This window comes from Pseudorasbora parva, chromosome 1 (genome assembly GCF_024679245.1).
Source record: "Pseudorasbora parva isolate DD20220531a chromosome 1, ASM2467924v1, whole genome shotgun sequence".
Lineage (NCBI taxonomy): Eukaryota > Metazoa > Chordata > Actinopteri > Cypriniformes > Gobionidae > Pseudorasbora > Pseudorasbora parva.
This window is the reverse complement of record NC_090172.1, coordinates 49,631,138-49,655,270: the sequence shown is the minus strand read 5'-3', so window position 1 is coordinate 49,655,270 and position 24,133 is coordinate 49,631,138. Positions and strand designations below refer to the sequence as shown.

Here is a 24,133-nt window from a genome sequence, read left to right as displayed (position 1 = left end):
TCAGGATCATAATCATGCGGTGAAAACCGCTAAAAGAATACTTAACTACACTAAAGTGGAGGGCAGAGAGATTTTGGAGAGTGCAGAACGTCAAAATCCAACAGAGAGGGTATCAAACTGTTGTGTGATTGACAGGACGAAGCTCCCTATGTGACAGAAACCAGAGCAGCCAGATCAAAGCCCGTCAGCCCATGTGCACCCCTTTAGAATACACTACGGTATATTACAGTGTAAAGATATTACAATGTTAGTGTGCATGTGTTTACAGTATATGAAGGAAACCTAGGTTCTTGGAAAATAAATGCGGATGGGGTCATGACATTTCTAACTGGTATGGATGCTATTGTTTTATTTTATTTGTTAATATACAGTGGATATAAAAAGTCTACACATCCTTGTTAAAACAGCTGCTTTTTGTGATGAAACAAAGATATATCACATCAGAACTTTCATGTTAAATGTTACACCCCTTAAAGGAACTGTATTTAAGAAATGTATTTCAACGAATCATAAAATGGCCCTGATATGTCACTAGACATTAAGAAATCATGTTCATTTCAAATACTTCTATCACTGACCACAGTGGTCCGGCCAGGATATTGTCATTTAAAAGTTGTTGTTGCAGCCCTCAACTGATGTTGATGTTGACATGTTGTGTTTTTGCCTAAAGCTCCACCCTCCACCTATCTACCAATCACAATGTCAGTATTGTTTTGGCATCCGGGTTGCCAGCTCTGCTCTAGTTACCACTGCTGCAGATACAAACGTTCCTGCAATGGCGTAATTTTGTTCTCACAGCTTGTTTCATCAACATCACCTGAGCAGAACTTTTTTCTTCCAGGTGTCCGAGAACTATTGTGTGATTGGTCATACATTTAAAGTGGGTGTGGTTAATGCGGAGAAAGGCAGATGATTGCACCTGCTTTTCTTGTGAAGTATGGTATGTACTGGCCAGAACAAACTTTGTTCTTGTTCTTGCTACCTCGAGAAAGCAAACAAATTTCTTGTTCTTACAGAGTATGTTCCAAGCTTAATACTTTGTTAAAGAACTCAAATTTTCTTACAGTACTACCACAGATTTTCTATAGAATTAGGGTTTGAGCTATGGATGAGCCATTCTAAAACATTAACATTCCTTAACATGAATTGGCCAAAAAGTTCATTATTGATCTCATCAAACCATAACACATTTTCCCCATAGTTTTGGAGGTTTTTGCAGAGTTTAGAGAGGCATGGATGTTTTTTAGTTAGAAAAGGATTGCGTCTTGCCACCCTGACCCAGCGCACAGACAGATGGAGATTATGGGACACAGTTGACAAATGTAGGGAACAACCAGTAATTGCCAAAAAAAAAGGGCTGTGCCTATTTTTAATGTTGATGTAGGCCTCTTGACAGTATCCCTGACAAGTTTTCTCTCTGTTTTTTAATGAATTTTGGAGGAATGTCCTGTCCTTGATGAGGTCACTAGTGTGCCACACTTTCTCAGATGGTTGATTACTATCTTCACTGTGTTCCATGGCACATCTAATGTCATTTCATTATTATTATTATTATTATTTTGTAGCCCTCGTCTGAGCAAAACAATGAGATTCCCTCGATGGATCATAAGCTCTTTATGGCCCATGGCTCTTGCACAAGCATGCAACCAAAAAGTCCGAAATATCTTACAAAAACAGCTGAGAATCATTTGGAGTTAATAAGAGTCACTTCAGTTGAAGACAATCTGAAAACAGCTACATACTCAATTATTAAAGGGTTTGCACTAACCCTTTCCAGCAGTGACTGTATGATTTTGAGATCCATCTTTTCAGGATCAATTGAGGGACTATTACACAAGTATGAAAAAAAAAAAAAAAAACGGTTCAAACATTTACAGATGCATTAAGAGATGGGCGGTGAACACTTTTTAACAGGATGAAGATTTCCAAATTTTTCTTATTCTGTTTTAATACTATGTTGTTGTTTTTTAGTACAGCTATATATATATACTTTTTTTTTTGTATTGCATTAATGAGAAATTAAACAGGTGTTCATAATAATCCTTTAGGTGAGTGTGTGTATATATATATATATATATATATATATATATATATATATATATATATATATATATATATATATATATATATGTGTGTGTGTATTTTTAGATTCATTGCACACCAACTGAAATATTTCAGGTCTTTATTGTTTTAATACTGTTGATTTTGGTATACAGCTCATGAAAACCCAAAATTCCCATCTCAAAAAAATTAGCATATCATGAAAAGCGGTTCTCTAAACGAGCTATTAACCTAATCATCTGAATCAACTAATTAACTCTAAACACCTGCAAAAGATTCCTAAGGCTTTGAAAAACTCCCAGCCTGGTTCATTACTCAAAACCGCAATCATGGGTAAGACTGCCGACCTGACTGCTGTCCAGAAGGCCATCATTGACACCCTCAAGCGAGAGGGCAAGACACAGAAAGACATTTCTGAACGAATAGGCTGTTCCCAGAGTGCTGTATCAAGGCACCTCAGTGGGAAGTCTGTGGGAAGGAATACTGTGGCAAAAAACGCTGCACAACGAGAAGAGGTGACCAGACACCGAGGAAGATTGTGGAGAAGGACCGATTCCAGACCTTGGTGGACCTGCGGAAGCAGTGGACTGAGTCTGGAGTAGAAACATCTAGAGCCACCGTGCACAGGCGTGTGCAGGAAATGGGCTACAGGTGCCACATTCCCCAGGTCAAGCCACTTTTGGGCTACAGAGAAGCAGCACTGGACTGTTGCTCAGTGGTCCAAAGTACTTTTTTCGGATGAAAGCAAATTTTGCATGTCATTCGGAAATCAATGTGTCAGAATCTGGAGGAAGACTGGGGAGAAGGAAATGCCAAAATGCCTGAAGTCCAGTGTCAAGTACTCACAGTCAGTGATGGTCTGGGGTGCCATGTCAGCTGCTGGTGTTGGTCCACTGTGTTTTATCATGGGCAGGGTCAATGCAGCTAGCTATCAGGAGATTTTGGAGCACTTCATGCTTCCATCTGCTGAAAAGCTTTATGGAGATGAAGATTTGGTTTTTCAGCACGACCTGGCACCTGCTCACAGTGCCAAAACCACTGGTAAATGGTTTACTGACCATGGTTTTACTGTGCTCAATTGGCCTGCCAACTCTCCTGACCTGAACCCCATAGAGAATCTGTGGGATATTGTGAAGAGAAAGTTGAGAGACGCAAGACCCAACACTCTGGATGAGCTTAAGGCCGCTATCAAAGCATCCTGGGCCTCCATAACACCTCAGCAGTGCCACAGGCTGATCGCCTCCATGCCACGCCGCATTGAAGCAGTCATTTCTGCAAAATGATTCCCGACCAAGTATTGAGTGCATAACTGAACATCATTATTTGAAGGTTGACTTTTTTGTATTAAAAACACTTTTCTTTTATTGGTCGGATGAAATATGCTAATTTTTTGAGATTTTGGGGTTTTCATGAGCTGTATGCCAAAATCATCAGTATTAAAACAATAAAAGACCTGAAATATTTCAGTTGGTGTGCAATAAATCTAAAATATTTGAAAGTTAAATCTTTATCATCACATTATGGAAAATAACGAACTTTTATCAAATATGCTAATTTTTTGAGAAGGACATATATATATATATATATATATCAGTGGCGGCTACTGGTCTGTCAGAGAGGGGAAGCTCATTTTCGGCCAATTGTCTTATTTATTTAAAGTAAATTCTGCCCTACGTTCCTTTTGAAGAAAATGGTCTTTTACCCTGTGAATGAATGAACGATCTAAAAAAAATATTAAACTCTGTAAAACATATAATTGTGTGAAATGTATGATGAAAATCAAGCAATTTCGCCAAGCAAATATCAAAGAAATAGGTTGCAGAAGTTTTTATTTCGACTGAACTTGAGAAATCCGCGGTGGGACTGAGCGCGAATAGCTTCAGTGATTCCTTATAGTACAGAATCGCTGTCAGTCAAAAGGAGACGCAGACCCTCCAATCATCACGCAGAAGCTCGGAGTCCGGGCCAGCCCACTCCCCATTCACTCCCAGAGACGCTGAGCGTCCGTGGGCGGGACATAATCGCAGCGTTTATCCAATGACCATCTAGTTTCGAAGCGCTGAAAAAAAACGTTCAAAGCAGCCCCATTGAAGTCAATGGACGCTGGGCTTCAATAGGGAAATGCACTGTGACGCTGCGGGAATGTATGAGAAGGAAATCGAGTCAGCCGACCTGCTATATGTAACTGATTCTGAACGAACTCTTCTTTGAGATGAACGTTTTTTCTAACGCATTTTTAGTCAATACAATGTTAATATAATAGTACAGATTTGACCATTAATTTTGTGACATTATAAGGGAAGTCGAGCTTCCTTTGTAGTCTTAAAGAAATCGCCACTGATACATATATATATATCAACCCAAAATTCTCAAAAAATTCTCATATTTCATCCGACCAATAAAGGAAAGTGTTTTTAATACAAAAAAGTCAAAAAAGTCAATATTATATATATATATACTCCCCTAAAGGATTATTATGAACACCTGTTTAATTTCTCATTAATGCAATTATCTAATCAACCAATCACATTGCAGTTGCTTCAATGCATTTAGCGGTGTGGTCCTGAGCAAGACAATCTCCTGAACTCCAAACTGAATGTCAGAATGGAAAAGAAAGGTGATTTAAGCAATTTTGAGCGTGGCATGGTTGTTGGTGCCAGACGGGCCAGTCTGAGTATTTCACAATCTGCTCTGGTACTGGGATTTTCACGCACAACCATTTCTAGCGTATACAAAGAAAGTTGTGAAAAGGGAAAAACATCCAGTATGCGGCAGTCCTGTGGGTGAAAATGCCTTGTTGATGCTAGAGGTTAGAGGAGAATGGACCGACTGATTCAAGCTGATAGAAGAGCAACTTTGACTGAAATAACCACTCGTTACAACCGAGGTATGCAGCAAAGCATTTGTGAAGCCACAACACACACAACCTTGAGGCTGATGGGCTACAACAGCAGAAAACCCCAACGGGTACCACTCATCTCCACTACAAATAGGAAAAAGAGGCTACAATTTGCACAAGCTCACCAAAATTGGACAGTTGAAGACTGGAAAAATGTTGCCTGGTCTGATGAGTCTCGATTTCTGTTGAGACATTCAGATGGTAGAGTCAGGATTTGGCATAAACAGAATGAGAGCATGGATCCATCCTGCCTTGTTACCACTGTGTAGGCTGGTGGCGGTGGTGTAATGGTGTGGGGGATGTATTCTTGGCACACTTTAGGCCCCTTAGTGCCAATTGGGTATCGTTTAAATGCCACAGCCTACCTGAGCATTGTTTCCGACCATGTCCATACCTCTAAGACCACCATGTACCCATCCTCTGATGGCTACTTCCAGCAGGATAATGCACCATGTCACAAAGATCAAATCATTTCAAATTGGTTTCTTGAACATGAAAATTAGTTCACTGTACTAAAATGGCCCCCACAGTCACCAGATCTCAACCCAATAGATCATCTTTGGGATGTAGTGAAACGGGAGCTTTGTGCCCTGGATGTGCATCTCACAAATCTCCATCAACTGCAAGATGCTATCCTATCAATATGGGCCAACATTTCTAAAGAATGCTTTCAGAACCTTATTGAATCAGTGCCACGTAGAATTAAAGCAGTTATGAAGGCGAAAGGGGGTCAAACACAGTATTTGTATGGTGTGCCTAATAATTCTTTAGGTAAGTGTATATTGTAAAAAATAATTAACATTTCGAAAATTCTTCAAGGTTTAAGTAACTTTTGTGCATGACTGTACACATTCTAGTGTGTTTTGTTGTGTGTAAGTGAGCTTCACCTCTGAGCCAGTAGCTGTGATCGCGTCCCTGAGGGTGATATAAGGTTGATCTCCAGGTCTCCTCTGCGAGGGTGGACGATGAGGACTCGAACCACCACATGTTCCAGGAACACCACATGCTGATTGGGCTGTTCGCTGCAGCCTGTGCTCGAGATGCTGGCATTTAGTTTCTGATCTGCTCGAATGTACCTGCACGAGAACCCAAGGGAGTCAGTGGTCAGAATCTAAAACATAGGTCTGCGTTCATCGACCCAACATTAAGCTGTCATGAGTGAAAATATGAAATGCAGATTAAAAAACTGTCAGGTTATATTTGACAATATAGTCAATAGATTACTATCATACTAATCTAATATAGTCAACTAGATTACTGATTTGAAAAGATTAAAAAAACTGATATCAAATAAAAGTGGATAGAAGAAAACAGAAAATAGTTTAATTACAGAGAAATGGCACATGAACATGTGCATATATATTTGACAATTTATAGTCAAAAAGGTCAAATAATCCTATAAACGTACCATAAACGTAGTCCTTACAAATTGTGCACCATAAAAGCTCTATTTAAGATACTTGATGATACTTTTATGGTGCATTTGGGTTCTTTTAAACAGTTTGCCAATGAAAATCAAAATCTACCTTCAATGGAGAAAATGCATTCTCTCTGGCAATAGTGCATTTCACGAGTTCACACTTACAAATAATTCAGATAGAATAAATAGTATGCGTATTTGGCGTGCTGTCCGAGGAGAGGGCTCCGAGCTCGGTATTTGGCCCGAACCCAGAGTACTCCCCCCGTATCTCTGGTTAGGAAAGTTAACCAGGTGCGTGTGAGGTAGAAGGGGTGGTGGAGGGATGCTGCAAACTTTGTCAAGGAACATTGGTGAGTTGACTGGCTATTTATGTGATCCTCTACTTGAGCTGATTGGTAGACATGATGATTACTGATTGTTGACAGCTGGTTGGAATGACATCATGATTAGGTAGATCATTTGCACGTGCTTCTCCCGAACTTAGTTTTTTAAGAAACATCATTTCACGAGTTCACACTTACAAATAATTCAGATAGAATAAATAGTATGCGTATTTGGCGTGCTGTCCGAGGAGAGGGCTCCGAGCTCGGTATTTGGCCCGAACCCAGAGTACTCCCCCAAAAAATTGCTACTAGCATAGGACAGCAGCCAGTAAATGATGTTGATGCCCCCCAAAAGTTGCAGAGCATGAACTGGTGCTGTGCCGATCGAAGGGGGGTTAGTTACTGGATCGGGAGATCTTTGATCATTATTTTCTGAGGTTTTGGTGGTCGTGGTATCAGACGGGTGAAACTCGTTGGTAGTCAGCTGGGGGTGGTTGCTTGTAGGCGGGAGGAGATAGCAGTGCTGTGGCAGTGGAGACGAGCTGTTTCAGCATGCTTTCGAACGTATCCAATGGGCTGGCTGTACAGAGAATTAGGCTCCTGTAGGAGTTGAGAAGATGACACTGCTGTGGTGGTGGGACTAGTTTGGATGGAGGAACAGAACTCCTGCAGGAGTGAGGTTGGTGATACTGCTGGCAGTGGAGATGAGCCCTTTGAATCTGCTTTCCCAAACTATCCGAAGACCCAGTTGTACAGAGAATTAGGCTCTCTGTAAGGGAACGGTGAGACTGCTGAGACAGTGGAACGGGTTTTGGAAGGGCGTAGCAGAGCTCCTGCGGGAGCGGAATTGACTGTAACTGCTGCAGCAAAGATACGAGACGTTTCAACTTGCTTTCCAACTATCCAAACGAACCATTTGTATGGACGATTGGGCTCCTGTGGGAAAGGAGATGGCGACATTGCTGTGGTATTGAAACGAGTTTCGGTGGAGTATCGGGCTTTGCGAGAGCGGAGTCGTCGATACTGCTGCAGCCGTGGGGACGAGCCGTTTTAACTTGTTTTTTGAAACCCCCGGGTTGGAAGTAGAACCTCAACTCCTGCGGAAATATGGAGAGATCACTGCTGCGGCAGTGCGAGCAAGTTGAATGGAAAAAACGGAACTCTTGCGGGAGCTGAGGCGGTATCACTGCTGTGGTAGTGGAGGCTTTGGGTGGAGGAACTGGCTTCTGTTGGAGCGGAGGAGATGACCCTGTTTGCAGTAAAAGTCGGTTGGAGAAACTGGGCTTCTGCTGGAGCGAATGAGATAACACTGCTGCGGCAGTGAGAACCAGCTGGATGGAAAAGCCTGAGATTCTATTGGAGCGGAGGAGATAACACTGCTGCGGCAGTGACAGCCGGCTGGATGGAGAATACGGAGCTTCTGTTAGAGCGGAGGAGATAACACTGCTGCGGCAGTGACAGCCAGCTGGATGGAGAATACGGAGCTTCTGTTAGAGCGGAGGAGATAACACTGCTGCGGCAGTGACAGCCAGCTGGATGGAGAATACGGAGCTTTTGTTAGAGCGGAGGAGATAACGTTGCTGCGGCAGTGAGAACCAGCTGGATGGAAAGCTTAGCTTCTGTTAGAACTGAGGAGGAGATACTGCTGCGGCCGTGAGAGCCAGCTGGATGGGGGAATACTGAGATTCTATTGGAGTGGAGGAGATAACACTGCTGCGGCAGTGACAGCTGGCTGGATGGAGAATACGGAGCTTCTGTTAGAGCGGAGGGGATAACACTGCTGCGGCAGTGACAGCCAGCTGGATGGAGAGTCCTGAGCTTCTGTTAGAGCGGAGGAGATAACACTGCTGCGGCAGTGAGAGCCCGCTGGATGGGGGAATACTGAGATTCTATTGGAGTGGAGGAGATAACACTGCTGCGGCAGTGACAGCTGGCTGGATGGAGAATACGGAGCTTCTGTTAGAGCGGAGGGGATAACACTGCTGCGGCAGTGACAGCCAGCTGGATGGAGAGTCCTGAGCTTCTGTTAGAGCGGAGGAGATAACACTGCTGCGGCAGTGAGAGCCCGCTGGATGGGGAATACGGAGCTTCTATTGGAGCGGAGGAGATAACACTTGCTGTGGCAGTGACAGCCAGCTGGATGGAGAATCCTGAGCTTCTGTTAGAGGGGAGGAGGTAACACTGCTGCGGCAGTGAGAGCCAGCTGGATGGAGAATCCTGAGTTTCTGTTTGAGCGGAGGAGATAACACTGCTGCGGCAGTGACAGCCAGCTGGATGGGGAATACTGAGCTTCTATTGGAGCGGAGGAGTTAACACTGCTGCGGCAGTGGGAGCCAGCTGGATGGAGAATCCTGAGCTTCTGTTTGAGCGGAGTTAACACTGCTGCGGCGGTGACAGCCAGCTGGATGGAGAATCCTGAACTTCTGTTAGAGCAGAGGAGATAGCGTTGCTGCGGCAGTGACAGCCAGCTCGATGGGGAATACTGAGCTTCTGTTAGAGCGGAGGAGATAACACTGCTGTGGCAGTGAGAGCCGGCTGGATGGAAAAAACTGAGCTTCTGTTTGAGCGGAGGAGATAACACTGCTGCGGCAGTGACAGCCAGCTGGATGGGGAATACTGAGCTTCTATTGGAGCGGAGGAGTTAACACTGCTGCGGCAGTGGGAGCCAGCTGGATGGAGAATCCTGAGCTTCTGTTTGAGCAGAGTTAACACTGCTGCGGCGGTGACAGCCAGCTGGATGGAGAATCCTGAACTTCTGTTAGAGCAGAGGAGATAGCGTTGCTGCGGCAGTGACAGCCAGCTCGATGGGGAATACTGAGCTTCTGTTTGAGCGAAGGAGATAACACTGCTGCGGCAGTGGAAATTTGAGGTGGGTTCCTGCGGGAGTAACTGGAGAGATGCTGCTACGGCAGTGAATATTATTGATTCACTTAGTGAATTTGGTGATGTTGAAATGGAGCGGATGTGGTGGTCCTGTAGGATTGAGTGTATGGAAAAAAGCTGAAGCTGAAACAATTTTAGCTGATGAGGGTCTGTTGGGCTTCTTTGATGTGGGAGCGATTGGAGCGGATGTAGCTCTTGAAAGCCTCTGATGACCAGCGACCAAGTTTTTGGATCTGGTGCTGGGAGAGACCTTTTTGAGCAGCTATGGTTGCTGCACCTATGCGGAATGAATGGCTAGAAAAGTTGTCTGCTGAGATGCCGGATAGAATCAGTATAGACTTGAGGTGTTTTTGGAACCAGAAACGTGTGACAGGGCGGTTAGCATCGTCTGTGAAGAGTGGTTCAGAGAAAAGTTTAGTCTGCGAACTTCTGAAATGAAGGTAGGCTAAAAGGGATTGATACGGCTGGATTGGTGATGGAAGGTTGAAAATGTAAATGGAATGCCCTTTTTTCATTTGGTCCGTCTTGCTTTGTTTGATGAAGTAAGAGATTGTTTCGTTATCTAGCACTGCTAGGTCTGAAATTGTAGGATGAAGCTTTGGGTTGAAGGTGGATGTGATGGTAATTTCTGAGCTTCTGAGAAAACCGAAGAAAGCCAATATGAACATTGCATCCAGAGTGCGGGCAGTATTGGTGTAGAGGTATCCTCGGCGGAGGGTGGAGATATATTTGGTAAGTATATCTAGAGTTATTGGTTGTCTGGCGTCTGGGTGGGTGGGTTGAGTCTTTTGGATGCCTTTGATGAGCATGGATGTTTGTGAATTGGATATTTCTGGAGAGGGCAGACCAAACGCAAGTTTGTGAAAAAATTGAATTCCGCTTAGATAACCCTTGATGGAGCTGACTTGGAGGTTCTTGGTGCTGTTGAGATAAGATATGAATGAAGTGATGGTAAGCGAAGAATAATCTGGAAAATTCAGCTTGTATATGGAGTGAAAAGACTTGAAACACTTCCATGCAGTTAGGTAGGATTGAAGGGTTCTGGGGGAAACAGCTTGAAGGATGGAATTGAGAGAAGCGTCAATGAGGGGTCTCAATGGGTGGTTTATGGGAATATTAGCTCTCAATACTTTGGTACTGGGGTTGGGAATGGGAATGGGTCCGCCTCTGGCGCCAACAGCCTGAATTTCTGTGAGGATCTGTGCTCTAATGTTGCTGGCGACAGGGGGCAGTTCCAAGGCTGTAGAATTCGGCGGGAAGGGCATCTGTGTTGCAGAAAACAGGGTGAATGGAGCACTAGTTTGGGAAAAAGTGTTAGGCAGATAGAAAACCAGGGGCCGAAAACCGCTTGCGGAGGCAACCTCTCGTTTCAGTCGGTCCCCGACAAAGAAGGAATGGGAAAAAGGGGAAAGAGGAAAGCTAAGGAGGACAAAAAGCTGCTGGGCCTGCACCGCTAGTGGAGGCAGCCTCGCGCTAGAGTTTGATGGTGGGGCTGCAGGCCAAGGGAAGGGGTTAGAAAAAGTGACAGGAAAAGGCTGTGATACAAAGCTTGAGCTGCTGGCGGAAGCGTACTTACGCTTAAAGGATTGCCTGGGGCAGAGGAAACTGGTATTGTAGCCTGGGGTGCAATGCTGGAAAACACCCACGGTCTCTGGCTCGGCGGAGCAGAGAGATGAGTTGTGCTGGGTGGCGGCGACGATGGCAGCGGTGGCTGGAACTGGGGCGCGGCCCGGGCTAGCTGAGGGCCTGCTGCAGTGGCCTGGTGCTCGAGGAAGAACCAATTCTGTGGGAGAAGGGGTCTTTTGAGAGCGTGAGTTCGGATCCTTATGTTTCCTTGATCTGTTTGTAGTTTTGGAAGGTGGAGTGGATTTTGGAGATGGAGAAGCTGCTTGAAGTGACACGTACAGGTTGTATAATTTGGCTTTATTAATTCTTCTGGAAAAATTATCCTCGACACTGATTAGCACTTGTCTTAACCCTAGTACAGTCCATTTCTCTATTGCTGGAATCGTAGGTTGTACTGAGGAGTAGGAGGAAGCTGGAGATGGTGGATGTCTTGAAGGTGGAGGCGATGGCAAGCCTCTGCGTCTCGGTGTACGGGATGTGGCTCGGCTGGGCCGACGGCCACGCTGTGTTGCTGGAGATTCAGTCACGGTGTCTTGTTGGGTTGTGGTGCTCCTTGCAGCTGTGGAATGCTGTAGAGGATCTTCGTCAGATGGATAAATTTCATTCTCAAACATTGCAATGGGTAGGACCAATTTTCTTCAGCTCCTGCGGAAGCATAAAGAACAACACTGTTTTGGCAGTGGAGAAACGGTTAGCCAGAGAAACCGAGCTCCTGTGGGAGCAGAGGGAACTGCACTGCTTGCAGCAGTGGAGAAACGGTTTGCCAGAAAAACTGAGCTCCTGTGGGAGCAGTGGAAAAACGGTTAGCCAGATAAACTGAGCTCCTGTGGGAGCAGAGGGAACAGCACTGCTACAGCAGTGGAGAAGAGATTAGCCCGAAAAACTGAGCTCCTGTGGGAGCAGAAGGAAGCACACTGTTATGGACACTGGAGGAATTAGCCAGAGAAACTGAGCTCCTGTGGGAGCAAAAGGAAACACACTGTTATGGATACTGGCGAAACTAGCCAGAGAAACCGGGCTCCTGTGGGAGCAGAAGGAAGCACACTGTTATGGACACTGGAGGAATTAGCCAGAGAAACTGAGCTCCTGTGGGAGCAAAAGGAAACACACTGTTATGGATACTGGCGAAACTAGCCAGAGAAACCGGGCTCCTGTGGGAGCAGAAGGAAGCACACTGTTATGGACACTGGAGGAATTAGCCAGAGAAACTGAGCTCCTGTGGGAGCAAAAGGAAACACACTGTTATGGATACTGGCGAAATTAGCCAGAGAAACTGGGCTCCTGTGGGAGCAGAAAGAACAGCACTGCTGTGGCACAGGAGAAAAATAGCCGGAGAAACTGAGCTCCTGCGGGAGCAGAGATAACAGTGCTGCTGTGGCGCGGAGGAGAAAAAGATTAGCCAGAAAACTGAGCTCCTGTGGGAGCAGAGAGAATAGCACTGTTATGGCAGAGGAGAAATTAGCCAGAGAAACTGAGCTCCTATGGGAGAAGATGGAACATCACTGCTTCTGTGGTGGAGAAAAAGTTAGATGGAACAAAATGGAAAAGCATGTTTGTAAAACCATAATGGGACTCTTATTTTGAAAGAGACCCATTTGGGTCCAACTCTTATTAAATTTAGCATACAACATTACAATATAATCACAATAAAGAAAACAGTCCTGGTTCATAAGAACTTGGCGCCATACATAATTTTGTAAATGCTCTGAAACTGTAATATTCTGAACGCAACACGGCGCCACATTCAAAAGTTTAATCACAATTAGGAAGATGTGATGTATGTTTCTGTCTCCAAAATATAAGATGGCTTAAATAATCATTATGCTGTATTGTCAACATTTAAGTTACTTAGCCTCACGATACATTCATTCGCTTTGCGAGCGAGTAAATTTATTGTTTATCACCACGGCAAATGCACTTTGTGTGTGACAAGTTTCTGTCTGTTGTACACAGAGGCAGCAAGATCACAACAAAGCTTGATGCGTGCCGGAACTATGTTATTTAAGATACATTTCTATTTCTTGGGACAGGAGCTGTTGTAGCTGTCCTGCTGCAAGTCTGTGCAGTGTGGACTCTTTACAGTGTCTGAGCGCTGCTCAAACAATTGACTCCTCATTGATTGAATTGTGGCAAAGACCACATTACACTTTGGAAAAAACAGGAATTCTTTTACCGTGATGTTGAGGAGCCATTGGTTTGAAAGAATTCTGATGAAAATCGGCCAAAAGGGGCTTTAGGTAGCTTAGGAATTTGTAAGGAAAGTTTTTTAGCATTGTAGCATAGCTTCAAGCAGCGTGTGGAGCCATGTTGACAGCGTGGGTAGAAAAAGTGACCTGCCAGAATGCTGCAAACTTTGTCAAGGAACATTGGTGAGTTGACTGGCTATTTATGTGATCCTCTACTTGAGCTGATTGGTAGACATGATGATTACTGATTGTTGACAGCTGGTTGGAATGACATCATGATTAGGTAGATCATTTGCACGTGCTTCTCCCGAACTTAGTTTTTTAAGAAACATCATTTCTTGTGTGACGTAAACGACGGCTGCTTTGTGTAACCACTTGCCTTAAAGGAAAAACTCCCAGTTTTCCTGGCTGTCCTTAAGTATTACTGGATTAAAGAGACTCACATTATGCAACAACAGAGACCAAATGCCTCTTAACATGATAAATGGCTGAACTTAAGACCAAGCAGTGTGTTCTGAGGACAAGTGGCCTTCTGGGAAAGACTGGCCTCCTTTGAGTCATTGTCAAAAACCACATGACTTTATTTACATCTTCTTATGTATCATTTACTCTTCCTGTAAACAAAGTGTCACTACTATAATGAAGTCATGTCAGACTCTGAATGATAATATTGTTGTAAATACCATCACAATTTCATAGTTATCAATTTTAATCTCTGTTAAGGCTGATTTTGCAGGTTGGAAAGGTCAATTAATGAATTGTGGTGTTTGTGACTGTACTGTACTATAATCATGTAATTTTTGTGCTTTTTGTAACTACTGATTTATGAAGTGACAGGTTTGCATGACTAAGCAAAATTTCAAATAATCCTTTGTGCAGCTAGAGCATTACACACCTAATTTGGATTGTTAAACTAAAAAAGCAATAGAGAAATATTAAATTACCTGACCTTTTCATTTTATTTCAACCTAAATCATTTAAATCACATAGTAAGCACCAGAGTGTCTGTATAACACATAACCTTCCCCTTAATAGTGTTAAAAAACAACAACAAAAAAACAAGCACATTGTCATATTCACAATGTCGTTTTGTGGCTCATTAAGCTGCGGGATCATCTATTCGGTCAGTCCGGAAGAAGCTCATTTTGTTTATTAAAGACTTTTTTCCTTAGGAACAACACCGTTTCAATGGTTTTATTATAGCAACTGTGCCGTTTTATGGTTCTGCTGATAAACAACACAGCACAGATGGCAACAAAATTAGTCACTTGAGATCTGAGCCATTATTTAGCACACGTTCAGAAGCAGTATCATCCAGAAATTCACTCGGTGGAGATTGCCTCGTTTCAATCTCATGACTGACATTCAAAAATGTGCTTAAAATGGAAGGCTGTGTCCAATTTACTGTAACATGACACTTTGTGGCAAAATTGGAGGGGATATATACACACTATCTTGCCAAAAGTATTGGGACACCCAAATCATTGCATTCAGCTGTTCCAATCACTTTCATGGCCAAAGGTTTATAAAACCTACTCACTACTAAATATCCCACCGTCAACTGTTAGTGGTATTCTAACAAAGTGGAAGCAAGTAGGAACAACAGCAACTCAGCCACAAAGTCGTAGGCCACAAAAAAAATCACAGAGCGGGGTCGGCGCATGTTGAAGCACACAGTGCGCTGAAGTCGGCAACTTCATGTGGCCTTCAGATTAGCTCAAAATCAGTGCGTAGAGAGCTTCATGGAATGGGTTTCCAAGGCTGAGCAGCTGCATCTAAGCCTTACATCACCAAGTGCAATGCAAAGCGCCGTTTGCAGTGGTGTACGCCTCAACTGGACTCTAGAGCAGAGACATGTTCTCTGAATGACAAATCACGCTTCTCTGTCTGACAATCCAACAGACGAGTCTGGGTTTGCCGATTGTCAGGAGAAAGGTGCTTGCCTGACTGCATTGTACCAAGTATACAGTTTGGTGGAGGAGGATTATGGTGTGGGGTTGTTTTTCAGGGGCTGGGCTTGGTCCCTTAGTTCCAGTGAAAGGAACTCTTATTTATTCAGCATACAAGACATTTGGGACAATTTCATGCTCCCAACTTTGTGGGAATAGTTTGGGGATGGCCCCTTCCTGTTCCAACATGACAGAAGCAAGGCCCAAAAAGACATGGTTGAGCAAGTTTGGTGTGGAGGAACTTGACTATGTTTAAAATGAAGTAAAGCAAAGACTGTGAGGCAGACCTTCAAGTCTATCATCAGTGCGTGACCTTACAAATGTGCTTCTAGAACAATTGTCAAAAATTCCCATAAATGTACCCCTAAACATTGTGGCCTTCCCAGAAGAGTTGAAGCTGTTAAAGCTGCAAAGGGTGGGCCGGCATCATATTAAACCATATAGATTAAGAATGCGATATCATTAAAGTACATCTGGATGTAAAGGCAGACGTCCCAAAACTTTTGGCAACATTCTCTGTGTGTGTGTGTGTGTGTTAGAAATACATGTTGTAATATTGTTTAAACATATTTTTTTTTCAATTTGCTTATTGCTATTTACTTGACAATTAACATATGTCACCTTGAAAGAATCCAAAAGTAATCAGATTACTTTACTTTCATATTTTGGTGCTTAGATTACATTACCGAATACCTTTTTCTTAAGTAATTTGTAATTGTAACAGAATACATTTTTAAAGTAACCCACTCAACTGTGATTGTTTATGGCATACAGCCATTACATTTATTGACTTTAAATCGATAGATGGCAGCTTTATCTAATGAAATTCTAATGGCCAAAGCACTAGCTAATTTCCTCTCAATAGCCATTGAAGCGTGAGATGCTATAAATAAATCCCAATCCATGATCAATATTGATGACTGCAGCAGTCATGCACACAACTAACACTAGACACAAACACTCTGTGCTTTGAAGCAGTAGACAAATGAAGGATTTGATGGTGTAAAAGAGTTGATGCAAGGGGTAGACATTGTGACACACACACACACACACACACACACACACACACACACACACACACACACACACACACACACACACACACACACACACACACACACACACTTATAATAGAAAATGTCATTTGTTTAATTGAAGTTTAAATTATATATATATATATATATATACTAAGTCATGCTGTGCAGTGTCATAATTGTTAACTAAAATTGTATTTCTGTTCATAGAAATAAATCTGGAATTAAATGAAATGAAAAATGATAAAATCTTAAAATAAAATATTTTAACTTAAAAAAAGAATAATTGTAAATTAGAAATGTTGCCTTGGAACAAGCTGAAATAAACATTTAAGTTGAAGTATTGAAATCACTATAACTAATTTAAATATAAATTAAAGCTTAAAATAAATTTAAAAATTCAGAAAAGTACAAAGTTTTTTTGTGTGTTTTTTTGCACCAAGTCACATTTTGAGTTCTAACCGCAATAAAACAATGTTTTACTTTACACCTTGCGTGTCTTTTTATGTGATAACTGCTACTGTAGGAGCGACAATCTCAGAGGAACAGCAACAAACAAAAAGGATGACATCTTTACAACACAAACACAATTTATACATGGTAGACTTATCATTTATTCTTCATTGCTTTATCAAGTCCATTGATCAAACCCCAAAACAAAGAGTGAACAGCGAAAACATCTATTGTTGGAGATCCTATTTAGCTGACAGTGAGAAATGTCCTGGCTAAAACAATGTTCAATGTTTACCCTACACTGACCAGCTGTCCTGAATTTACAAGCCACATCTCATCCTGATAAAGTTACATACTGTCATAATAAGCCTTAGTTTTATTTTGAATGCTATGAGTGAATATTTTAAAATGGCATTGCTGTGCATGCTTGAGCTGTTTCGATCCTAAAACAACAGCTGCAGTTTGATGTGAAGTCAGTTGAAGTCTTAAAGAGATTCATCTACCCACCCTCATGTCATTGCAAACCTGTAAGAATTTCTTACTATGTTGTAAGAAATTATTTATAACAATGTAAGAGTCGTTTATAACAATTTTCAGGCTCCTCTTAAATGAAGATCAAATTTGCCATGAATAACTACTTTATTTTCCTCTATTCCTCGCACAAAGCTCTCATTTAAAGGCTCATAATGTGATGCACATGTTATATGAAGGCTCAGAATGTAGTGCACATTTGTATGTTGTGTATGCACAACATTAATGGAGATTTAATAGAGACTCTGCTAAACTTCTCCTCTGGTATTCCACAGAAATAAATAAACAATTCCGTTTTGGAAAGGGTGAAAGTTTAAACATTAAAGTTTCAAACCCAAGAGTGGGTGAACTGTAGTTCTTTGACCGATTAACAGAACAGTACGTACTGCATCTGCTGCTTCCTCTGAATCTGGAGAAAACATCTGCTGTGCACGTTAGTAATTATGCACTACAACATCTTAAGTTTGAAGAAATATATGCTCTTACTTTATTGGCTGCCATCTGACATTTCATTTCAACTCTCTTAAAAGTTCTAAATGCATGCTCACTTTTAGAAATGTGTCTGCTGATTCTAGTGCAGCTGAAAAGACAAGATTTAAGACATCAAATGTTTTACATTTTTAGTTGAAAACTGTGTTGTGTAATTTACCCCTCAGAAACCAGAGCAGATTTTTTTTTCCACTTTCTGTGTCTGTAGATTGGGGTGTACTGTGTGTGGACTGGTACTGGACTGGTGTGTGATTGAGAATGAGCATCACCTGCGAGTCCATCCATGTGGGAGCTCTGAGGCATTAAGGAAGAGCGACACCAGAGAAGGACGAGAGAGGATGAGGCATAGACTTTTACGTTGTGTTTTGTTTTGTTTATGTTTTATTATGTGTGTGCGTGGCAGCCATCGGTAAAGGGCTTTAGTTTCGTTTAATCAATTGATTAAAGTCTTTTAAATGTTTGCCGGTTCCCGCCTCCTTATTACGAACTTCATTACAGTCAACTTATACTGATGGTTTATTTCACCCCATCTAGTTTCTTAATTTATTATATAGTCTATTTATCATATGAATTAGCCCACTCTCAACATTATGAAAACTGGTAAAACTAGAAACCTCTCTATAAAAAATAATCAGTGAAATTCCAATAATTCCCAATTACATTAATGTTTTTCTATTAAAACAACAGCAACAAAAGACTTTGTATTGTCACACAGAGGTTGCGCAAGAGCATTTATTAAGCAACCACAATCGCAAACAATATAGTCAAGATCTGTTTGGATTCATCACTGTTCAACACAGAAGGTTTTATGACAGATTCAGTCGCAGTAAACAGTCCAATCGGCTCTCGAGAACACAGACTGACTGAATGACACTTTAATTTAAGCAGGAAATCTCAAATAGAGATCGCTAAAGTCCTGTTTTTTGTGTTTTTTAGATCATCTGCACAGTGTAGAAAAAGCATGGTTGCCAGATTGCAAAGATTAAGTATAGAAAACTGGACTGAAAATGTATCCTTCTGACTCTGATTGGGGATTTACATCTACAACCACCCAATCAATTCAAATGAAACTCCGCCCTGCATTTTTTCTCTCTGATATACGTCACAATAGGGATGAAAAGATTTTTGCAACTTCTGTCTCAGTCTCAGAATAATAAAAGTAACAGTTACTGTAACAGTTACTGTAGTACTGTAGAGAGGTTCCCGGATACCGTTGATGGGCCATACGTGGAGGGCCCACAGCTCGGGATTGGGATGCCAGACCTTCCCTTTCATTGGCAGAATAGGCATGGGGCTGTGTCTGACAGCTGAAACAGTATGGAGAACCATGTGCGGTTCTTCCAAAGTGGGGCTATTAAAAAGCACAGGCTGCAGCTGGATCGCGATCGGAGGGAACATATAGAGGGAGTCTGGGCCAACATGGGCCAGGGCATCCCTGCGTTTGCAGAAAAAATATTGGGCAGCGTGTGCTGTGCAAGCTGAATTGTTTGCAGGTAAAGGGACCATCCCCCTGGGGACATGGGTCCTCTGGATAACATGTCCGGACCCTGATTCAGAATACCTGGCACGTAAGCCGCCCTTAGGGAGCTCAGATTGTGCTCTGCCCATAAAAGGAGATGCTTAGCCATGCAGTGAACAGAGTCTGATCTCGGCTGCCCTAGCGATTTTATGTACATTATCAAGACGTGGTGGTTCTTATGCCGTAAGTCTTGAGTCTATGACAATGACTGTACTGATAAGCCTGCCCCTCGAAGGCGAATCTCAAGAATGGCCTGTAGTGGGGGTGGGGGGTTATCGTAACGTGAAGTATGCGTTTTTCAGATCTATTGAGAAAACCCAATCCCCGGGGCGAATGTGCGCGAGGATTTGTTTCACCGTCAGCACCTTGAAACGAGCGTGTCATAAGTGCTTTGTTCAGATGCCTGGAAAATGGGCCTGAGACCGCCACCCATTTTCGGCATGAGGAATTAGCGACAGTAAAAACCTGACTCGCTAGCGTCGGGTGTACTGTTTTCGCCGCTCTCTCCTTTAACAGTCTCAATGCCTCAGCGAGAAGCACGTGACTGACACTGCTTCTTACAGAGGGCTCGACCACGGCTTGAATCGCGGGGTCTGCGAGCAAAACTGTAGCGAGAACCTCGTTTTATATGTTCAACACCCAATATTATATACCAGGAATGGCCTGCCAGGCCTGGGCTCGTAAAGCCAGGGGTTGAATTAGATTCGGGGGCTGGCCGCTTAGTAATAGGGGCCTGTTAGCCGGGTTGCTTGTGCTGTAACACTGCTTTTAACACTGTGGGGATAGTGTTAGTTTTGGCGGTGCAGGCTTTGCAGTGGGCGCACGCCTCACATTTATATTGTGTGTGCGAGAGTGAACTTTGTGAAAAGTGCTTGGGTGCAGGAGTGCAGACTGTAAAGTGGGCACATTTCCTACATAGAAAGCTCTTTTGTGTGTAGTGTAAACAATGTGCAGTGGCGCACAACCTACGTAGAATACCCACGGTGCAAACCAGTGAGCAAATCCACAGGGGTAAACGCACACAGCATTAGTGTGCAGACGAGCGTGTTTAACACAGGCTAGTTGACTGCAATATTTCATCTCCAGTCACTTAACTTAAGGGAACTGGGAGAATGTAAGGAAGTGCGGGTGGTATGTGAGCCATTCCACAATGCCGTTATGCTCTAGTCTAGACTGAAAGCGCGCATGCAGACAAGCGTGTTTGACCACAGGCTAGTTGACTGCAATAAGGCTAGTTGACTTTATATGGTGTAATCCGGCCGCGGCGGGATTTATTTGTGATTTTGTGAGGCTGAATTAACAGTGCTTATGTAGGGGTGCACACTGTGTAGTGGACACTTTGTCTACAGTGTAAAAACCTTTCCAGCCGCCTGAATAAAGGGGACTGGAAGTGATAGAGTGAAAAAAGGGCTTAGCTTGGCAGCCATTTTCCGACGCCCTTATGCTCTGACAGTGAGCGCGTGCTATGACGTAAGCCGCGCTCTAGTCAGCAACGCGCTGTGGAAGGGGCGCGCGCTATCATGACAAGGCAGCCATTACAACTTCCTTGGCAGTAAGCGCGCGCTGCAGCGACATTGTTCTTGACATACCCAACAGCCCGAGCTCGCTCGTCTAACTTACTCTAGTATTCTCTGTCCGCAGCGCTTCAGCACGGCGGCGGTAGAATGAGCACGGCGAGAGCTTCGGCTCGAGTTAGTTTATTCACTCTAGTATTCTCTGTCCGCGGCGATAGAGCGACAGGACGAGAGAATTGGAAGCGTGAGGTAAAACTCTGTCCGCGGCGCTTCTAGCACGGCGAGAGCTTCGGCTCGAGTTTGTTTATTCACTCTAGTATTCTCTGTCCGCGGCGATAGAGCGACAGGACGAGAGAATTGGAAGCGTGAGGTAAAACTCTGTCCGCGGCGCTTCTAGCACGGCGAGAGCTTCAGCTCGAGTTTGTTTATTCACTCTATTATTCTCTGTCCGCGGCGATAGAGCGACAGGACGAGAGAATTGGAAGCGTGAGGTAAAACTCTGTCCGCGGCGCTTCTAGCACGGCGAGAGCTTCGGCTCGAGTTTGTTTATTCACTCTAGTATTCTCTGTCCGCGGCGATAGAGCGACAGGACGAGAGAATTGGAAGCGTGAGGTAAAACTCTGTCCGAGGAAAAACTCTGTCTGTCCGCGGCGCCTCCTCAGCGCGACGGTATAGTGACGAGAGCTTCGGCTCGAGTTCGCCTATTCACTCTAGTATTCTCTGTCCGCGGCTGTAGCGCGACGGAATGAGAGAAGAGTGGGAACAACTCTGTGGCAGCGGCGGAAGAAGAGCCGCGGCGGCGGCAGAGTGAAGAGAGCTTCGGCTTGAGTGTGCTCATGTCCTCTAACATTCTCTCTTTCCGCGGCGCTATTCAGCGCGACGGGACGAGAGCAGAGGGAGAGTGAGAAGAGCTCCGTCTTTCCGCGGCGCTTAACGACGCGGCGGAACGAGAGAGTCCTCGAGTAGAACAAGCCTGTAAGCTCTAGAAGTGGCGTTGCAGCGGCAACACAAACACATATAACACTCAACATAGACACAGTTTAAAGGATATATAACGCCGGATGGCGTAGCTGGAACGGCAGAGAAGGCGGAGAGGGAGTCCGTCGTCCTCAGCTGCAGGTTCCGCTGGTGCCTTTTCAACGGCGGTGCTTCTTCCGGAGACCAGCGAAGGTATCGCTGAAGGAGATAAAATCTGACACCTATGGCGAATTAGGGTCTTATATAGCCTCCTGTATGCAAATATAAGCACCTTTTTCGGCGGGCTTCTGGAACGCCCCCCATTGGTTCGTTCATCTCAGCCGCCTCACCATAGGTTCCTGCAGTTGCCGCAGCCCGGCCAATCAGAGCGCTCCTCGCGCTGGGCTATGGCCGTGCAGCTCACTGCGCTTTACATAGATACCTTTATTAAAAGTTTTGCTTCACATTCTCGAGAAAAGGAGTTTTTCCCATACGTAATACGAGGAACCTCTCTCGAAAGGGAACTTTTAGTTTCCCACCACCGCATTCATCTTCATAAAATCAGTTCAGTTAGAGAACAGACACTACAATTAAAAACTGAACGTGTCTGTTCAATATATTGTGATTTAGCCGCTGAGGAAGTGTCAGCACAAACGCAACAGGAGTCAGATTACAGGTAGCCTGACAAGCCAGACCCACATCAAAATGTTTGGTCTGGAAACTCACCATTGACAGGGCTCAATCCGAGGGGCGGGATAAACGGTTGTCTTTCAAACTTCCTCTGCACGCGATAGGATAGCGCTACCACCAACCAGAGCAACGAATGTGAAACAGAGCTTGTTGATAGATTAAACTTTCACCGTATCCGGTCGGCAAAACTCTGAACACATCTTCCCTTTTTAAGAATGACTTCAGTGCCGTTCTTTGTTCTTTTCTCAGAGAAAAGCTTAACTCCAAATCTTCCAGAGTCGCGGTCAAAGCTGATTCGAAAGACCGCCGGTCGCCAGTTTCTGTGTTTACTAGAAGCACGCAAACGCAACTCGGCCGTTGTCATTATGGCTCTGCCCACTGACTCTATACACTATGTGATTGGCCCGGCAAGAGTTCGGGGAATAAAGCTCAGAAGGATATTGAGAGTCGCTAGACGACACTCGCGGGCAGATTAAATTTGCTGCCGCTAGGGTGCGTCTAGATTTCTAGGATAGATTACAGGCATTGTGATGAGCTGAATGAGCTCTCGTGATGAGAGCTGAGATAATCGCATCCACGATCGCAGCAGTAGTTCTCAGCGCGTGTTCTGTCTGGTGCGTTTTCAGTTAATGCCTTTAGAAGACTAACTTTCATAGGAATTAACTTGAGAAGATAAAATACTCACTTTGCTCTGCCGCACTGTTTCCATGAATGTCTGAGCTGAGCTGTGAGTGTGACCCAATCACCCATGTGCAAGTTGAAAACATGCGGAAATAGCTGCCTCTGCTGGCTGTAGTCTTTAGCATCTGGCTAAACATTTTACCGATGACGCAAATCGACGATATTTGTGTCACCAGAGTGATTTTTCCTGAAATAAAATGCATAAATCTCTTGTCTCAGGGAGATATGAGAGAGGGGAGCATGATCATTCGAATATACTCCAGGGTTTCTACTGATAGAAAGCCATATGCTAATCGCTGAAGTAACCCTTTAAGCAGCATTATGTCAAAAAAAACTAATAATGTTTGGTTCTCCAGAACTCAGATCAAAACTAACAATCCATGTTGTTCACAACAACTTCTGGTTGCATCTTTTCAAGATTCAATCTGAACCTTTCTGTTATCAGTCAAACCAGCAGTTAAAAACAACTACCTGTCCAACCCGGGTGATTCTTGACAAATGTCTACATTCTTGACATACGTCTAAAGAGTTTATTGAGAGGGAGAGATGTGCTGGCAGTTCTTTAATTCAATCAGCTGGCTCAGACACGAGGCCAAGAGACGATCAATAGCTGTTGCTTCATTTTGACGATTGATTTCTTTCAACACATATTGCATATTACGTGCACCCGGACACAGAAAAATCAAGCCATGTGACGTCCTTGACAGAGGACAGATGATTCTGAGAGATCATGTGACACTATAGAACTAGAGTAACGATGCTAAAACAAAATTTTGAAGAAAAAATACATTAAAATAGTAAACAGTCCATTTCTATTGTAACATTTTTTTATTTATATTTGATCAAATAAATACAGCCTTGGTTATCATTCTTTAAAAATAGCATAAAATTCTTTCAAAAACATCTTACGCAGTAACA

The 24,133-nt window shown here is 43.5% G+C and overlaps 1 protein-coding gene across 2 annotated transcripts in view; it reads right to left on the bottom strand.

The window, feature by feature from the left end:
- The window catches only part of pcsk6 (proprotein convertase subtilisin/kexin type 6), a 112,832-nt gene that overhangs the window by 48,952 nt on the left and 39,747 nt on the right, over window positions 1–24,133 (bottom strand). For both annotated transcript variants that reach the window (XM_067444739.1, XM_067444745.1), the window contains one exon: window positions 5,848–6,036. In XM_067444739.1, the coding sequence (XP_067300840.1) occupies window positions 5,848–6,036 (189 nt within the window). The remainder of the gene's footprint in view (window positions 1–5,847; window positions 6,037–24,133) is intronic.